General features: G+C 52.0%; 1 protein-coding gene across 1 annotated transcript in view; it reads right to left on the bottom strand.

Moving 5' to 3' along the window:
- SLC6A17 (solute carrier family 6 member 17) overlaps nt 1-15,764 on the bottom strand; it is a 32,242-nt gene extending 16,478 nt beyond the window's left edge. Inside the window, exons 1-2 of the mRNA XM_059488052.1 lie at nt 15,577-15,764; nt 5,441-5,860 (exon numbers count right to left, since the gene is read on the bottom strand). Of these exons, the coding sequence (XP_059344035.1) occupies nt 5,441-5,726 (286 nt within the window). The 5' untranslated portion in view covers nt 5,727-5,860; nt 15,577-15,764. The remainder of the gene's footprint in view (nt 1-5,440; nt 5,861-15,576) is intronic.
- Between the last annotated feature and the right edge of the window lie 3,653 nt (nt 15,765-19,417).

The raw sequence follows: 19,417 nt of genomic DNA on the forward strand, positions 1-19,417 counted from the left end.
TTGGGCTGGGTTTATATTTGGACTCAATGATCTTAGGGAGGTTTTCCAACCTAAACGTTTCCATGGTTTTGTGGTCCAGGAATGCAGATCAGAGCTTGGCCAGAGGAGAAGCTGTGGAGAGGAAGAAACACACATGTGGAAGCAAAGGCTGTGGCATTCCCTGCCAGTGTGGATCATGTGGGATTGACCCCAAGGTCCCCAAGGACTCCCTGAATCCACACAGACAAATCTCCAATGTGTCCTGGATTGCAAAGCAATGTTCATTTCATTGCCATCTGTCAGAGATGAGGCAGTTATCTTCTGTTCATTGGGCAGTTTTCTTTATCTCTCCTACAGCAAATCCTCCCTCCAGATCTCTTCTGTTCATTGCCACTGAGTGTCCCTGCATGGCTGATAAGAACTACAGCATCCTATTGGGAGATGTGAGCCCAGAGGGAGGAGCCAAGCATTCCTACCCAGATATAATCTGGAGATTCTGGAACACCAGCACAGCTTCTCCACTGGATTGCCCAGAGGAACAGCAGCTGCCTCTTCTTCCCCTGCATCTTCAGAGGCAGAGACTGCACCTTTCTCCAGGATCCCTGCTCCAGCAGAACCAGCCCTGACACTGCAGGAGGGCTGAGCCACAATTCCAATGGGACTGCTGCCAACACCCTGACCCACAGGGTGTCAGGTTGGGTTCTGACTCTGTCAGTGCTGTTCTAGTGTACTGCATTGTTTATTTTATCCTTTTATTTTGTTCCCCAATAAAGAACTGTTATTCCTGTTCCCATATTTTTGCCTGAGAGCCCCTTAATTTCAAATTTATAGCAATTCAGAGGGAGGGGGCTTACATTTTCCATTTCAGGTGAGGCTCCTTCCTTAGCAGACACCTGGCTTTCCAAACTGAGACACCATGTGCAAAGAGCCACCTCCATGAGCTGACCCCTGGGGACACAGCCACATTCCTGGAGCTGTCCTGTTCCCCCTGTCCCAACACATCCCCCTGGACATCCCACATTCCCAGCAGCAGCATCCCCGTGCCATGTGCCACGCTGCATGGCAAAGGAGTGGAAACAACTCAGATTAAAACTCAATTAATGTCTGTCTGAGTGCTGGGGCTGGAGGAGCTGGTGGTTCCCGAAGCAGAAGCGATGACCGTAAGGGATGCGATGACTCACGCTGCAGCTCCTGCCTGAGGAACAGCTCCAGCTCCTGCCAGCAGCTCAGGAATGGCCTCAGGAGAATGTGCCCGGCTCCTGCAGGGTAGCAGAAAGTCCAAAGACAACCAAAATTCCCGCCTGGATTGACACTTCAGTGACAGCCACCACTGTCACAGACATCTTTTATGAAAAATCCTTTCCTTAGGATTTTTCCTCCTGAGAAGCTGGGAGGCCTCAGGAACAAAATGTAAACAATGGTTATCTGCTGCTGTGAGATGCAACAGGTGGGTCTGTGATGGGTGTCATGTTGGTTGTTTGTAATTAATGGCCAATCACAGTCAGCTGGCTCAGACAGAGACTCCAAGCCACAAACCCTTGTTATAATTCTTTCTTTCCTATTCTATTCTTAGCTAGCCTTCTGATGAAATACTTTCTTCTATTCTTTTAGTATAGTTTTAATATAATATATATCATAAAATAATAAATAAAGCCTTCTGAAACATGGAGTCAGATCCCTGTCTCTTCCCTCATCCTGGGACCCCTGTGAACACGGTCACACACCACTCCCCAGGCCAGGCAGGACCTGGGCAGGGGGTGCTGCTCCAAGCAGGGACTCTGCAGAGAGAATCAGCCCCAGCACGGGTGGGGATGGTGTGTGAAAAATGGGGGCAGGGAGAGAAATTGGGTGTGGGAATCCACAAAATCAGAGGGGTTTGGGAAAGCTGCAAAAGGCCTCAGACACAGCAGAACTGTGATTAGAGCTAAGCAGCAGCCATGAGATTGGTCAGCAGAAAAATTATGCAAGAAGTAGAAAGTAAGGACAAATAGAACAATGGTCTGTGTATTAATGCTTGTGTAGAATAACTCCCTAAGCTACAGAAAAGTTTATCTACTGAGATATTAGGGAGTTCTAAGCTTAATAATGGAGCTCTGTGCATTGTGTTTTAAGGCTTACAAGCAGGTATTGTATTCGAAATAAGCAAGCATTGTTTTTACCACAGGTACGTGTGCTTATAGTGGTGGATAGAACTACTGTCAATATAGAATATATACCATACAGATATAAATACTGTCAATGTGCTTTTGCTTTGTGTGATTGGTCAAAAAACTATTAAAGTAAGTTGTAACATTGAGTTCTTTGTCTGCTGCCTGGGATGTGAGCTGGTGGCACCTTCCCATTGTCATAACCATGTAATGAGACTGATGCTGAAAAATAAAACAGCTCAAGGCACATTCCTAGCAATCCCATCCCATTTGTGATTTGTACATAGACCCCAGCTGGCAATATTGAGGTGCAGCAGCCCAGGGTGAGTGGGAGGGTAAAAGGAGAGGCAGAGAGCAGAGCTGGAGCTGAGGGAAATTCAGGAAGGACCACGAGCATCCCATCTGTGCAACACTCTCCTGGCTATCTGACCCTACAGACAGGTGGATGTGAGACAGATTCAGATGCAAATTTGTCCAGCATTGGAGATTTCCTTGCTGTGGTGCCTGTAAAGGTGAGCAGCTCACGCCTGTGCAGCACCAGGGCAGAGCTGGCAGCCCGTTCTGGCTCCTGGCACGCCAAGTCCTGGGGATTTGGCTGCAGCCCATGCTGGCAGCAACAGCAGCCTCTCTCCCCCGCACACACCTGCTGGGGGAAAGCAGGGAAAGCAGCCACAGCCACCGCATCCTGGAGCTGCTCAGAGCGCCAGGAAAGCTCTGTCTGTCTGTCCGTCCCCCCCCAAATGTCGGAGCATCGGGGGCAGGACGGTCAGGATGGATGGAGAGGAGAGATCTCTGCAGCCAGGGCTGGGAACTTGTGGGTTATTGCAAAGGGCCTGGGTGCAGGGCCCTGCTGGGAGCTGCCAGCCACAGCTGGGGCAGGGCTGAGAGAAGAGAGGGGCAGAGAGGATGAGAGGGTAAGAGAGTAAAAGGGTAAGAGAGTAAAAGGGATAAAAGCGTAAAAGGCAAGTGCTAATAGACAAGAGCTAAGAGAGCAAAGTTCCCGTTACAATACCATAAATCTTATGTGTTGAATATTCTAATTCTCACTAACCAATCTAGTACAAGATACAAATCCTATAGCATTTACACACAGCCTATAAGAATCATTTCATTACCACACTGTGTTACATTTTAAACCCTAAAAACTCCTCTTTGGGCCCTTCTGCCAAGCTGCAGGGTCTGCTCTGACCCTTGGGCCTGTCTGCAAGCAGAGGGTGTTGTTCCATCAAAAGGGGATCACCTTCAGCTGGCCACACCATTGTTTTCCAGTTGTTCAGTAACTGAGGTATCTCAAAGCTTGCTTTCATTTCAATCTCACTTATAGTTTCCATATTCTCAAAATCTTTTCCCAGGCAATCATATTTATAAGGTTTTCCTGTTTCATCTTCCCCAACACCCAAACCCCTGCACTGCTCAGCTGAGGAAAAAAACCCCCCAAATAACAGGACAGCAGAGATCTCAGCCTAAGCTGAGGATTTTTCACTGAGTGCACTAATTATGGTTAATTACAGATTGCGGTGGCATGGGGAAACTGAAGCACAGCCGGGTTAATCCTTGCAGAGAAGGAGGATGCTGGTTCTCCAACCTCTGGCTCTAAATCTGGTTTAAAAATCTCATTTAATGGGGAAATCTGGTTCTAAATATCCTTTAATGGGGAAATCTGGTTCTAAATCTCATTTAATGGGGAAAACTTTCTTGGCAATCAGAGGCCAGCTGTGTGATGAAGCCAGCAGGGCTGTGCTGACCCCTCCCAGCCCTGAATTTGGGGTGAACACCCACGAAGAGCTGTGCTTAGCCAAAACCAAGCCAAACTGAGCCAAGCAGGGCTCTGGGAGATGCTGAGATGCAGGAGTCAGGCACTACCAGCTCCATCCTGGATGGGGAGGGAAGGGAATGGGGCTGAGCAGCCCTGGGAGGGAGGGGAGTGCTGACTGCACTCACGAATGACTCATCCTGATGTGACACAGGAGATGTTTGAATTATTGAGGGCAGCTGCAGGGCTGGGGCCATGGTAAAAGATGGAGCACTGGGAACACAGAGAGGACAGGGGCACTGTCCTGGCTCCCTCCAATGGGACTGGGTTTGGATTAATAATGAGGAACCCACCCTCTCATTGGTGTCATGAAGGGTGGTGGGGCTCAGCACAGCTGGGAGAGACCTGACCCTCTGGGCTGCTCTTGGAAACCTGCTGGACAGACCTCAGCGGGTCAGAGAAAGAATTGAATAGATAAGGAAAAATAAACAACCTTGAAAACCAGAACCAAGGAATCGCAACTTCTTTGGTCACACGGCTGGAAAATAAGACTCTTTAATCCCTCAGGAGCCATTTCAGCAACACAAAACCCAAGCCCATCCCTGCCCCATCTCTCACCTCCTCCATTCTTCTGATGTGTCTGGCACTTCCCCATTATTGTAAATAAAGTACATGTAGTTCTTAGTATAAAGAACTAACACCACCCCAAGGGCAGTCACTGTGCCACAACCCAACCTGCTGGACAGATCTCAAAGAATGGAATAGAAAAGAAAAAATAAACAACCCTGAAAAGCAGAGCTGAGGAATCTCAACTTCTTCTTTGGTCACAGGACTGGGAAAAAAAGACCCTTTAATACCTCAGGAGCCATTTCAGCGACACCAAACCCAAGACCATCCCTGCCCCATGTCTCATCTCCTTCATTCTTCTGGCAGAGGTAGGGTAAATAAAGGTAAATAAAGTACACATAGTTCTTAGTATAAAAAACTAACACCACCCCAAGGGCGGTCAGTGTGCCACAAACCAACCTACTGGACAGATCTCAGCAGGTCGGGTTGAGGTCAGAGAAAGAATGGAATACATAAGAGAAAATAAACACCTTGAAAACCAAAACCGAGGAATCTCAACTTCTTCTGTCGTGGGGTTGGGAAAAAAGACTCTTTAATCCCTCAGGAGCCATTTCAGCAACACAAAACCCTAGCCCATCCCTGCCCCATCTCCATTGTTCTGGCAGAGGTAGGGGAAGCACCAGATGTTGCTGGCACTTCCCCATTATTGTAAATAAAGTACAGGTAGGTCTTATTATAAAGAACTAACACCACCCCAAGGGTAGTCACTGTGTCACAACCCAACCTGCTGAACAGCTCTCAGTGGGTCAGAGAAAGAATGGAATAGATAACAGAAAATAAACCTTGAAAACCAGAGCTGAGGATTCTCGACTTCTTCTGTCACGGGGATGGGAAAAAGACTCTTTAATACCTCAGGAGCCATTTCAGCAACACCAAACCCGAGCCCATCCCTGCCCCATTTCAAACCCCGAGCCCATCCCTGCCCATGTCTCACCTCCTCCATTCTTCTGGCAGAGGTAGGGGAAGCGCCAGACGTTGCCCAGCCCCACGGAGTAGCCGATCTGCGCCAGGATGTACTGCAGCTTGCTGTTCCACGCCGGCCGGTTCTCCGCCTCCAGATCCTCGTCCCCCTCCTTCTGCTTGTCCCACGCGTCCCCTGTCACGTTGAGGACGCTGCGTTTGTAGTCCACGGGCTCCTGGTGGGCCAGCAGGTCGGCCACCGACTCGGTGACATGCTCGCTGCTGTGCTCCCGCTGCGTCACCTTGCTGTTCTTCGGCATCGGGGCGGCCCCGCGGCGGGATCGGGCACGGAGGAGGAGGAGGAGGAGGAAGAGGAGGAGGAGGAAGGTCCTGCAGGGAGCAGCACAGAGGGGGAGCTACAGCTCGGGCCTCACCTCCTCTTCATCAGCAGGACCTGTGTGGGGAAAGGGTCAGCCAGGGTCAGTTGGGTTTGGCTTATCTGCAGTGGTATGGTGGGAAGGGCAGCACCAGGAGAGAAGGGTGAACATCCCCTGTGATTGGGACCTGGAGCACCAGGAGAGAAGAAGGGTGTCCACCACTGTGAGCTGGTGGGAATGGCAGCACCCAGAGAGAAAGGTGTCCACCCCCTGTGAGCTGGGACCTACAGCACCCAGAGAGAAGGGTGTCCGTTCCCTGTGGTTTGGGACCTGCAGCACCTGGAAAGAAGGGTGTCCATCCCTGCAGCACCCAGAGAGAAGGGTGTCCATTCTCTGTGGTTTGGGACCTGCAGCACCCAGAGAGAAGGGTGTCCATCCCTGCAGCACCAGAAGGGAAGGGTGTCCATTTCCTGTGGTTTGGGACCTGCAGCACCAGGAGAGAAAGGTGTCCACCCCCTGTGAGCTGGTGGGACCTGCAGCACCCAGAGAGAAGGGTTCCCCTGTAAGGACAGAAGGAATTCCCTGTGATTTGGGAAACCTGCAGCACCAGGAGGGAAGGGTGTCCATCCCTTCATGTCTTGGGACCGGCAGCAGCAGGAGAGAAGGGCATCCATCCTCTGTGTCTGGGACCTGCAGCACTCAGAGAGAAGGGTGTCCACCCCTTTGATTTGGGACCTTCAGCTCCAGTAGAGAAAGGTGTCCATCCCCTGTGAGCTGGTGGGACCTGCAACACCCAGAGAGAAGGGGTCCCCTGTGAGGAGAGAAGGAATTCCCTGTGATTTGGGACCTGCAGCACCAGGAGAGAAAGGTGTCCATCCCTGTGAGCTGGTAGGACCTCCAGCATCAGGAGAGAAAGGTGTCCATCCCCTGTGATTTGGGACCTGCAGCACCAGGAGAGAACGGTGTCAATCCCCCATATCTTGGGACATTCACCTGAACCTGGAGGGTGTCCAGCTCCAGAAATGATGGACCAGGAGCAACGTTCTGGTTGAGAATTAGAGAGTACCAGGATGGTATGGGTTGAAGGGACCTTAAAGCTCATCCAAGCCCACCCCTGCCATGGGCAGGGACACCTTCCATAGACCAGGGACACCTTCCATAGACCAGGGACACCCTCCATGGACCAGGGACACCTTCCACTGTCCCAGACTGCTCCAAGCCCCATCCAGCCTGGCCTTGGACACTTGCAGGGATCCAGGGGCAGCCACAGCTGCTCTCATCCATGGAGAAATGGAGAAGAGCCTCCTGTGTCCCAGAGAGAGGCGTTTCCCTGTGCTCCAGGGGACAGTGACAGGTGATGACAGGTCACATCCCTGTGACATCTCCCCTGTAACACCTCCAGCCCAGCAGCTGAACCTCACAAGGCCTGACACCAAACCCAGCCTCTGCCCTGCCTGTCCTGCTCCCTCCCCTCCTGACCATCAGCACAGCCCCAGCTTTGCTCCATGACAGCTTGGGAGCACTCAGGGCACGGTGACACATGCCCAGGCTATCTCTGCATCCCAGAAAGTTATCAGGAGTGACTGAAAAGCCTTGGAGCCTGATGCTCAATCTCCCCAGGCAGCTTTACAGCAGATAACAGCTGCAAAAACAGCAGCAGCCAAGGCAAAGCCTTCACCCCTGGCACCTTCACTTCCTCAGCCTTCAGCATGGGTCAGGAGGAGCAATCCTGCACAGAAGCACCTCAGGAGATGCCCAGAATCCAGCCCAGCCCTGCAGATTTCCCCCCTGCCTCAGAAATCTTGGGTTCATTGTGGAAATCTGCTCCACTGGGCTGGGGATCCCCAAACTGGGAAAGCACCATGTCCTTTCTCTCCATACTGGGAGCACTGGGGTCAGATGGGGCAGAGACTGGACCCAAACTGGATCATGGTGCAATATCAGCTGGGGAGAAAAACACAGAACTGCCACAATAAATCCCTCAGCTTGGAAAAGGGACCCTCCTGAAGAGCTGCACTCTCCTCTTTGCTGTCCTCTCCATGTCTGCTCCCAGGGGACACCAGGCTGGTGCCTGGGCCATGGTGGTGCTCTGCTCCCAGACCTGACCCACCCCAGCTGGGTGCAGTACCACCTCTTCCCACCCTGGGGGCTTTTCCAGAGCCATTCCCAGCTCTTCTCTCCTGTTATAAGTAAAAAATCTGCCTTTGTTTTTTTTTTGTTTTTTGTTTTTTTTTTGTTTTTTTTTTTTTTTTAGAAAAAAAAGGTTGCAGAGTGAAACCAGTGCTGCCAAGGTGAAGTTCTATCTGTGTTTTTGTTATTGTAACCATCAGTCATTTTCATTAATTGCTCCTTTTGTATCAATATAGCCCTGCTTGGGGCTAAGTTGATGGTTCTTCTCCCCAGATGGGTGAGAGGCAGGGACATAAGAGAGAATGCAAAATAACCTCGGGACCAGCATGCCATGAGAAGCTACCCCACCAAACTTACCGAAAAGACCCCAAAAACAATGAGTCAACACAGAATTAAGAGATCAGAGTGATGTCTGGACATAAGGAACAGAGTGCTGAGCCTGCAGAGATGCTGAGAACCTTTGTTGTCCCTCATCCTGAGCAAAGACCTCAGCTGGAACCAAGACCACGAGACTGGAAAACCCAAAAGTTGTAACACGGGGTATATCCCCACTGTTTTCATGAGGATGGGACCCTCAGCTCTGCCCTTTAGTGGATAAAGCTGCACATACCTCCTCCTACGAGTCACCCTGGGAGCAGCGATGGAGAAGCTGCAGATCTGTCGAGCTTCCCAACCTTGAGCTGATCACTTTTAATAAAGGCATTAAAAGGAGAAAAAGCCTCCTGCCCTGTTTATTTCATCTCCTCTTGGGCATTTTTGCTCCAGCTCAGCCCACAATCCCATCCCTATTCAGGGCAGTGGGTTCAGCCCAGGCAGCAAAGCCCATCAGCCAAGCACCGGCAGCAGGAAACCTCCCCCTCAGCCACCCTCACCTCGGTGTTTTCTCACCCCTGTCGGAAGTTCCCCCTTTGCCAGGCCCTGTTCCTATATGAAAAAAAAAAAAAAAAAAATCTATTTTCAACTGTCGGCTGCATCCGTTGCCAGGCAACCATCTCGGCTCCACATCTTTCCTGGATCCGGCTCCTCCGGAGAAGCCGCTTGAGTTATTTTGTCGAGGCCAGGCCAGCGATGTTTAATTTCCTAACGAGGGCTCATTCACAGCAGCCGCTCGCTGCTCGATCGTGGCAATTACCGGCACGTGGCTGCCCGGGCTGGAGCATCCTCAGCCGGCTGGGGATGGGCGCGGAGCACGGCCAGGGCAGCACCCGGCAGCCAGGAAAGGGCAGGATTCCCATCAGCGCTGCCTCGGGCTCGGCGTGGGTTTGTGCAGAGCTGGATAAATCACCCACGGGCTGTTCGCTGCTCCCTGTCTGCTCAGCAGCTCCTGCAGAGCACCAGGAAGGCTTGGGGTTCCAGTAGCTCTTAGGATTCTCTAAAGTTTCTCTTTAGGACCCATAAAATATTTCTTTAGGATCTCTAAAGTATCTTTTTAGGATCACTAAAATATCTCTTTAGGATCTCTAAAGTCTCTCTGTAGGATTCTCTAAAGTTTCTCTTTAGGATCTCTAATGTTTCTCTTCAGGATCCCTAAAATATCTCTTTAGGATACCTAAAGTATCTCTTTAGAACTTCTAAAATATCTCTTTAGGATACCTAAAGTTTCTCTTTGGGATCTCTAAAGTATCTCTTTAGAACCCCTAAAAAACTTCTTTAGGATCCCTAAAGTATCTCTTTAGGATACTTAAAGTATCTCTAGGATCTCTAAAATATCTCTTTAGAACCCCTAAAATATCTCTTTAGGATCCCTAAAGTTTCTCTTCAGGATCCCTGAAGTTTCTCTTCAGGATCTCTAAAGTATCTCTTTAGGACCCCTAAATATCTCTTTAGGATCCCTAAAGTTTCTCTTTGGGATCTCTAAAATATCTCTTTAGGATCTCTAAAATATCTCCTGAGGACCCCTAAAATTTCTCTTTGGGATCTCTAAAATATCTCTTTAGGACCTCTAAAATATCTCCTTAGAATCTCTAAAGTTTCTCTTTAGGATTAGGGAGAGAGCCAAGAAGATCCAGGACATGCTGGCCAAGCCCCCAGAGCACAGTGACCCACAGTGAGGGCACCCAAAGATCTTTTGGGGGACACCCCAAGCCCTGGGAGCACCCCAAGCCCTGGGACACCCCAAGCCAGCTCCAGGGTAGGTGCTGCTGAGCCAGGGGTCAGCACAGACCCCACAGCATCCCTGTGGATCTCAGCCTGTTCCTCTCCTCAGTTTAGGTCCCCCCAAGTTGTTCTGAGGAGCTGGGAGGCACCAGGACACAGATCCTGAAAGAGCAGGGTCCTTCCAGCACCCACAAAGCCTCAGAAGCTCTCAGAGCCTTGGAGGACACTCCAGCCAGCAACATTCCCAAAGGATCTGAGAGAGGAGCAGGGTCCTTCCAGCCCCACAAAGCCCCAGAGACTCTCAGAGCCTTGGAGGACACTCCAGCCAGCAACATTCCCAAAGGATTTGGGGGCTCAGCAGGGCTGCTTTAATGGGATGGAGATGGGCTCTCCAAACATTAGCAGGAGGGTGAAGGACAAGTACAAGTCTTCCCGTCCATGCTCAAGCTGAATTAGAGGGGAAAATCGAGCAGAAATCCAGATCCTGCTCCTGGCATGGCTCTGGCAGTGCCCCATGGCTGCTTTGGGGAGTTCTGCTGTGTCCCCACGCCTCAGCCCCAGCCTGAGATCCTGGCAGAGACCCCAGCTGGAGGAGAGAGGATCATTCCCGATTCCATGAGCACACCCAGCCTTCTCCATCCCCATCCCTGCTGGGAATGGGAGATGAGCCCAGGCAGAGCCTGCACGAAGCCACCAGCCCACACAGACAGGAACAGGGCCCAGGGAAAGCCAGGTCAGCAGGGCTCTTCCTCCTCATTTCCTCAGCTTTTTGCACCAGCCCCGAGGGCTGCACCCTCAAACGAAAAAGCACAGCCCAAATCCATCTGAGAAAGGTATTTCTGCGCATTCCTTTGGTAGGAAAAGGGAATTTAATCAAAAAATCATCTGCCAAAAATAACAACCACCCTGTGAGAAAGACAAGGCAGATCAGCTGACGAGCAGGAGCTTTCCGGGCTGGAGCGAGATAGAAAACCCTTGTCACTGACAGATGGAGATTCAGCTTGTTTACTTAGTCCCCATGACCTTAATTTTCTTAAATGTGCATTTTTTCTCTCTCTTTAGAAGACAGATTAGGGTCTTTGAGAGCCCATGGCTTGCAAGAACCTCACTTGTGCTGCCAGACCAGGGCTGCCTTTGCACCCACAGCTTTGCCCAGGTAAAACCAGCACTGGTGGCACCCAGCTGGAGAGAGAACGTGGCTTTTGCCACAGCAGGACCCTGGAAAGGACCAGTTTGCGCTGCAGGCATTACAAGGGGAGGGAATAACTCACCTCATCCTGCTCCATGTCCCTGAGTGCGTCCTTGAATGGGATTCCCACTTCCCTGGTCCCAGTGAAAACCTTCACATTGAACTCATCAGACAGCAAACACCATTCCCTGAGCCCTGAGCACCATTCCACCATTCCCTGAGCCCTGAGCACCATTCCACCATTCCCTGAGCCCTGGGCTGAGTCCAGGGCTCCTGCTGGCACAAAGTGAGAGTCCCCACCCATGCCCAGGTGGCACAGGGTGACCCCAACCACCTCATCCCTTTCAACTGGTATGGGAACCACCACGGCAGCAGATCCAAGGCACTGGGGACTGGTTTGCCATGGGACAAACTGGATTTAACCCACCAGGGGAAGGGCAGGGATGGAGAAGCTCCTGCCTTGTCACACCCAGGGGTTTAATCCTTGCTCAGAGCTTCCCATTGATCCCAAAAGCAGCCATGGAGAAAATCTGATTTTTCGGTGCTATTTGGGGTGAATGAAGATTCCCCATACCCCCAGCCCTGACAGCAGCATCACCAAAGGTCAGGGGAGGAGGGAAGCTCCTGCCTTGTCACACCCAGGGGTTTAATCCTGCTCAGAAGATCTCAACAATCCCAAAAGCAGCCATGGGGAAAAGCTGCTTTTTGGGGTGCTATTTGGGGTGAGTGAAGACTCCCCACATCCCCAGTATCGCTAAGGGTCAGGAGAGAAGGAAAGCTCCTGCCTTGTCACACCCAGGGGTTTAATCCTTGCTCAGAGCTTCCCATTGATCCCAAAAGCAACCATGGAGAAAATCTGATTTTGGGGTGCTATTTGGGGTGAATGAAGACCCCCCAGACCCCCAGCCCTGACAGGGGCATCACCAAGGGCCAGGGGAGGAGGGAGGCTCCAGGCCACGTGTCCTGGCTCTGCCCATCCTTGCTTTCTTGGGAAGGCAGCTGGGGAGCAATAACAGGCTGGAAATGTGTCAGCAAAGCTTTCAGCTGGGCCTGGGAGAGCAGGGGAAGGCAGGGAGGAGATGGGGATTTACAGCAGAGACAAGGAGAGCAGCAAACGTGCTCCGGGTCCAAATGATGGGGTGCAGGGGAATCTCTCCACTCCTGTGTCCAAATTCTACATTTATCCCTCATTTGGGTCCAGAAAGGAGAAACTGAGGCAGGAAAAGCCACAAGATGAGATTGGGTGAATTAAAAATGAGCATTTCAAGCCCTGGGGACTCTGCTGGTCCCTCCCTGCCCCAGCATTAGCATTTCTCCCCCTTCAGCTTGCACAGAAATCCCCCACAGCTCCTAAAGGAGAGGGCAGAGATGCTCCTGGTGCAGCACCCAGCTCAGCAGGCCTGGGAAGCTCCAGCTCACCCCATCAAGGTCACAGAGCAGGGAAAGGAGGGAGGAGTGGGGACAGAGGAGCCGAGGGATTTTGGGAGGTGGAAATCTACTCTCAGCTTGGGGCTGGGAGAGCTGAGCATCAATTTGCAGCTCCTGACACAGAGGCAGGGAAATGCTGCACCCAGGGCAAGGCTGCTCAGTGAGATGGGGAGACTGGCCCAGGGAGGAGAAGGGACAGATCCAAGGTCACCAAGGAGCAGAGGAGGAGGAAGGAGCACGGATCCCTCCTGTCCTCCCTCTGTGCTGCACAGCCAAGGGCCAAGGGAAGGAGACCAGGATGCTCATCCCACTTTGGTCCAAATCATGAGAAAACCATCTCCAGGCCCCTTCCTGCTGCTCCCTGAGGTCAGGGGAGCCTCTGTGCTGGGGTAGGGATGGCCCTGGCAGAGCTGGTCATTTGGGAAGCATCCTGCTCCTCCAAGCCACGGGAAACCAAGGGCAGGGCCCTCCCAGCACATCCAAACTTCTCTTCAAAGACCCAAGGAGAGATTCCTGCCCAAGGCAGAGTTTTTGCAGCTCTTCCCACCCCTGCCCTGCTCTGAGGACTTTCCCACAGCCTCCACCACTCAAACCTCCCTTTTCCACCAGAGAGACTGGTCCAAGACACCTCCATCTTAAATCTGCTCCTCCTTGCCCGGCCTGTCGCTCCTTGGAAGAAGGGTTTTCCATCTGGGGTCAGTAGGGCTGCTCCCATTGTCCCCTCGTTAAAACGAGCCCTGCTAAGGCGTGGAAGGGACACAGGGTGACACAGTGCCACCAGGAAAGGATGCAGGGTGACACAGTGCCACCAGGAAAGGACACAGGGCGACACAGTGCCACCAGGGCTGTCCCCTCCTCACACCCACCCCTGGGGAAGCACAAACTGCAGCTGGGGTCGGTGTCAGAAGGTGACAGAGCACGGGAAGCACCCCAGGGCTGGCTGGGGTTGAAGGCAGCCCAGCCTCTCACATTTCCCCCCGAGCTGGAACCGCCCCTCGTCCTTCCCTTCCTGCTTTAGCATCGTGACACAGGAGAGCTGATGAATCAGAGCTGCCCCCGCTTCTGTCTTACACCCACCCCGCTGGCTGAGAGCGCCCAGATGTTATAAATATCCCAAATTCCTCTCCAGAAATCAGGGCTGGGGCTGCACCAGCTCTGCCCAGCCCAGGTGGGTCTGTCCCACCTCAGAGGGACATGGCTGTGACCCAACAGCAACTCTTTGTCCCCAGGAGGTGCCAAGGAACCTCCAGATGGGTTTTGCTGATGGATCACAGGAGGAGCAGCCCCGGGTCCAGAAAGGAGAAACTGAGGCAGGAAAACCCACAAGATGAGATTGGGTGAATTAAAAATGAGCATTTCAACCAGATGGGTCTGTCCCACCCCAGAGGGACATGACTGTGAACTTACAGTGACCAGGAGGTGCCAAGGAACCTCCGGATGGGTTTTGCTGATGGGTCATGAGAGGAGCAGCCCTGGCACTCGGGATTGTCACGAAGCTGTGAGCTCATGGGTTCATGGGCTTAGGGCTCCTTTCATGTCTCATTCTGTAGCATGAAAACACACACAGCTGCAATAACGTGACACCAGAGCAAAGGCAACCATCATATGATCCCTTCAGGGCTGGTTTGATTCACCAGATGATCGTTTTCCACTTAGACCTCAGCGATCCTTTGTAACTCACCCACTTCCAGCCAAAGGTTACTGAACGAGCCCCAAACCAGCCGAGATTTACCCTAAAAAGCAATGAAAAGGCAGCACCCAAAGCCCGCCCTGATTGCTGCTTTTCCCCGTTGTAATTCATGGAGCTGCTGCTACGTTTGTAAACAAACAAACCCAAACCCAGCCTAGGATGGGGTACAAGCAGGGCTGCTCCTACCAAGGCAGTGATTTCACCTGGACGTGGGCAGGTCAGCATCTGATTCGGGGTGAATCTGATCCTCGTGACTCCAGCTATGCTGGAACTCCAGATTTCTCTGCAAGCCTCAAGTAGCAGCGGAGTCACTCCAGATTTAAACTGAACCCTTTTATCCCTGCTGGTTTCAGCAGAGCCATCTCCATTCCATCCCAGTGGACAGCTCAGACCCACATTTTATTTCCCTTAGAGCAGTCACACCCCCAGCCAGGTTCCTTGACCTAGTCCTGACACCTCTGGAGGAATATTCACAAGGAACTCTCCACCCTGCCGAGAATAGCTCAGCTGCCGCCCTGCTCCGGGTTTTTTTCCTCCCAAGACCAGAAATAGTTACATCAGCTCCTGATGGATTGGAAGCTCAGGTGCTTCAGACACAAGGCGTGATCCAGGGAGCAGCATTTCACCTTCTGGGTCCTCTACAAAGAGCTGGGAGCAGATTCCTCAGCTGCTTTGAGCCCCACATTCCCGGAGTGATGGAAATTTGGACCAGCCCAAAAAACACACCTTTGGGTTTATCCAGCGTGCACAGAGGGCTCCCCACACCCAATCCTGGGAATTTCACCAGGAAATTCCCATTTCCTGGTGAAAAGGACGCCAAACCCCCTTTTCTACCTCAAACCAAACACTCAAGGAAGAGCACAAAAATAAAAGAAGGGACAAATCCCCCCCCCACCACCACCACCACTCCAGGGACCAGGACTGAAATATTCATTGCAGCCCAATGCTTTCTCCTCTCCCAATGTTATCGTCAAGGTCAACCTGGAGGCTGCATTGCCACCCATCCTCACACGGGATAAGCCCCCCCAGCAGCAGGAGCCGGGCAGGCACCCAGATCCAACCCCGGCCGTGCCCCCCCAGCCCCTGGAGTGCCCCCAAATGTCCCCCCAGCCCCGGATGCCACCACCCCGAGGGCCACGCCTGATGCCTCCAGGCTGGGCTGTCCCCTCCATTAACCTCACCCAGGTCCTGAGCATCTTTTCCCCGCTGGGGAGAGGGCACCAGGGCGGGCAGGGCGGGGATGAGGGGAGCATCCTCACCTCGGCGCTGCGGCGGCTCCTTGGGAGGATAAAACCAACCCGATTCCAGGAGAAATTCGCCCGATCCCGGAGGAACCAGCGCAAAATCCGGCAGAAATCACCAGAGGAGAGTGCGGGCGGAGGGAGGTGGCGGGGAGCCGGGCAGACGGGAGCGGCAGCGGCCGGGAACGGCGGGCAGGGCTCGGGAAGGGCTCCTGGGGGATGCTCCGAGGTGCCGGCGGCTCCGCTCCGCTCACGGTCCCCGCCCGCCCCGCCGCCGCCGCCCGGTGGATGCGCGCTGGGCTCGCCCGGCCCCGCCGGAGGGAGGCAACTCCGAGCGGCTCCCGGGAAATCAGCGGAGAAACGGGATAGAAAATTTAAAATAAGAGAGAAATTATTAAAAAAAAAAAAAAAATCAGCGCGAAGGGACACGCAGCCCCTGACGCAGGCTTGAGTCACCAGCGCTGCGCGTCAAAGCTGGGGTGCCCGGCCACCCCCCCTGCAACGAGGGAGGCTCTGGCAGGCGAAAAAAAAGTAGCGTCGAGTCCTGACACAAAGGGGTGGGTCTGGTTTTGCTGTGGGGAAAAGAAAATCCCTTTAAAATGGCCCTGCTGGCTGCTGCTTCCCCTGCGGGAGGGAGGGTTTGGGGGGTTTGGGAGCCCCTTTGCCCTGATTTATTGTGAGAGATTTGCAGGGTGGTTTGAATTGGATGGGACTTTGATGATCACCTCGTCCCAGCCCTACCATGGCAGGGACACATTCACTGTCCCAGGTTGGTCCAAACCCCATCCAGCCTGGCCTTGGGCACTGCCAGGGATCCAGGGGCAGCCACAGCTGCTCTGGGCACCTGTGCCAGGGCCTGCCCACCCTCACAGGGAAGGATTTTTTCCAAAAATCTAATCTAACCCCACTACATTTCATTATTTGAAAGGTTTTTCATATCTCTTTTATTATTTGATGTTTCAGAGGATTTTCTTTGGCTGGGCCCACACGGGAGGGAGCAGGAGCAGTGGCCAGGCCCCAAATTCTGCTCCCCTCACTCAGGTGTGAATCCTTCAGCTGCCCCTTCAGTGTGAGGGTGCTCAGTGCTGGTGCTGAGCCCAGGGACACTCGGGGAGCCCAGAGCCAGCCCTGGGCTCAGGGGACACCACAGCCCTGGGCACAGCAGTTCGCCTGCCAGGGGAGCCCAGGAGCAGGACTGGCCTGATGGGCTGAGCTGGGGGCAGCCAGCTCTGAGATATTGCAGATTTTTGTATTTATTACAGAATAATTTATATTGATTTATATTTATAATTTATAATATTTGTGTATTTATATTTATATTATAGCATGTTCAATTCATAATATATTTATATTTATATTTATATTTATATTTATATTTATTATGGAAGGGTTTGGCTTGGAAGGACCTTCAAGCCCTTCTCATTCCACCCCACCATGGCGTTCATCTTCCACTGCCCCAGGCTGCTCCCAGCCCTGTCCAGCCTGGCCTTGGGCACCTCCAGGGATCCAGGGGCAGCCACAGCTGCTCTGGGCACCTGTGCCAGGGCCTGCCCACCCTCACAGGGAAGGATTTTTTCTAATATCTGACCAAAATTCTCCTTTTTTCAGTGCAAATCCATTCCCCCTTGTCCTGTCACTCCAATTTCTGGGGTCAGTCCCCCTCTGGCTCCCTTGAAGGCCCCTCAGCTCCTGCAAGGCTGCTCTGAGGGCTCCACCTTTAACCCACCCTTAATGCAGACAATAAAACCCTTCAGGTGAAAGGACACCACTTCCCTTTCCTTCCCAGCAGGACGTGGGATACAGCAGCACATTCCATTTGGACAAGGCAGAAATGCCTTGCACAAACATCTCTTGGGGGTGAGCAAACCCCAAATCCAGCTTTTCAGGCCCAATTTCCCACAGCTCCTCAGGCTGCTTGGTGTGGGGAGCACAGACAGTTATTGGGGGTGAGCAAACTCCAAATCCAGCTTTTCAGGCCCACTTTCCTACAGTTCCTCAGGCTACTTCGTGTGGGGAGCACAGACAATTCTTGGGGGTGAGCAAACCCCAAATCCAGCTTTTCAGGCCCAATTTCCCACAGCTCCTCAGGCTGCTTGGTGTGGGGATCACAGACAGCTCTCCTGGGGGTGAGCAAACCCCAAATCCAACTTTTCAGGCCCAATTTCCCACAGCTCCTCAGGCTGCTTGGTGTGGGGAGCAGAGGCCAGGACAGAAGGAGGGCTCAGCCTTTCCCATTTATTCAGTGCTGCCCTCAGAAAACCTCTAATCAGATTTATCAGGAAAAGCACAGGGCTGTTAGGTTGATTCACTACAGGGAAAACAGGGGAAAAAAATTCAGAAGAGTTCATTTCTGGTTCAATATCTCATGGAAAAGTCTCCTCTCCTGAAAACACACATTCAGCAATGGAGCCTGGCTGCATTTCCCAACCAGTGTATTTCTGGTGCTGATGATGCTGGTACCAGAAAAACCCTGATAGGAGGAAAAGCATGTTTGGAAGAGACAAACTCCAGAGGATTCAAACCTCCAGCCCCAAGCCACGCTGCCTCAGCTCCTGGATCACAGTGTTTATACACATTCCTGGCCTTTCCAGCCTATTAGGCACAGAAGGATCAATTCTCCCAGGTGCTTGGGAGCTGGGCCAGCAGCAATGGCCATAACTCTGCCTCTCCCTGGGAGGAACAAGCCACACTCCATTAACTGTGCCTCTCCCAGCCTGGCTCTGGGGAAGGCAGCCCTGGAAAGGGAATGAACCCATCACACTCATGATTTAAAAATCAAAACACACTCCCAGTGTGGCAACATCTCCTCTGATCCAGGAGTGATGGATGGTGGATCCAGCCCTGTCCTGGATTGCCAAACAAATTGGATTCCATTTGCCATCTGGGTGGCACTTGGCTTCTGTCCAGTGGGCAGTTTTCCTTATCTCCCCTGTTGGAATGTTGGAGGACACAAGACAGATTATGGACTTTGGACCTGGTTAACATAAGAGATTTGATAACAGGATGCCTTGGCAAAAACAAATGGAACTTTGAAAATTAGACCTGGATTGCAAGAAGATGAAATCAAAGGGGTTACTAGAAAAAGAAAATCCCATTAAACTCTGCAAGCAAGAGATGTTGCTATATGCATAAGTTTGTGTATGTGATTTTAAATAATAAAAGTTTGTGTATGTGATTTTAAATAATTTAAAAATAAAATCATAGTCTCCCTGAAATAGTATATAAGCATTTGTATCCCACAATACAATTGGATTCTGATCACTGAGTCAGTCTCCCTGTCTCTCTCCATTGCCGACATCTTCCACCCAATCCTTCCTCTGAAGAGACACCTGCTGATAACAGCTATTGAATGTCACTGCATGACTGATAAGAACTACAGCATCCCATTGGCAGATGTGAGCCCAGAGGGAGGAGCCAAGCATTCCTACCCAGATATAATCTGGAGATTCTGGAACACCAGCACAGCTTCTGCACTGGATTGCCCAGAGGAACAGCAGCTGCCTCTTCTTCCCCTGCATCTTCAGAGGCAGAGACTGCACCTTTCTCCAGGATCCCTGCTCCAGCAGAACCAGCCCTGACACTGCAGGAGGGCTGAGCCACAATTCCAATGGGACTGCTGCCAACACCCTGACCAACAGGGTGTCAGGCTGGGTTCTGACTCTGTCAGTGTTGTTTTGGTTTACTGCATTGTTTATCTTTTTATTTTCTTCCCTATTAAAGAACTGTTATTTCCTACTCCCATATTTTTGCCTGAGAGCCCCTTATTTAAAATTGATGACAATTCAGAGGGAGGGTTTACATTTTCCATTTCAGGGGAGGCTCCTGCCTTCCTTAGCAGACACCTGTCTTTCCAAACCAA

Source organism: Ammospiza nelsoni, chromosome 23, assembly GCF_027579445.1.
Source record: "Ammospiza nelsoni isolate bAmmNel1 chromosome 23, bAmmNel1.pri, whole genome shotgun sequence".
Classification (NCBI taxonomy): Eukaryota; Metazoa; Chordata; class Aves; order Passeriformes; family Passerellidae; genus Ammospiza; species Ammospiza nelsoni.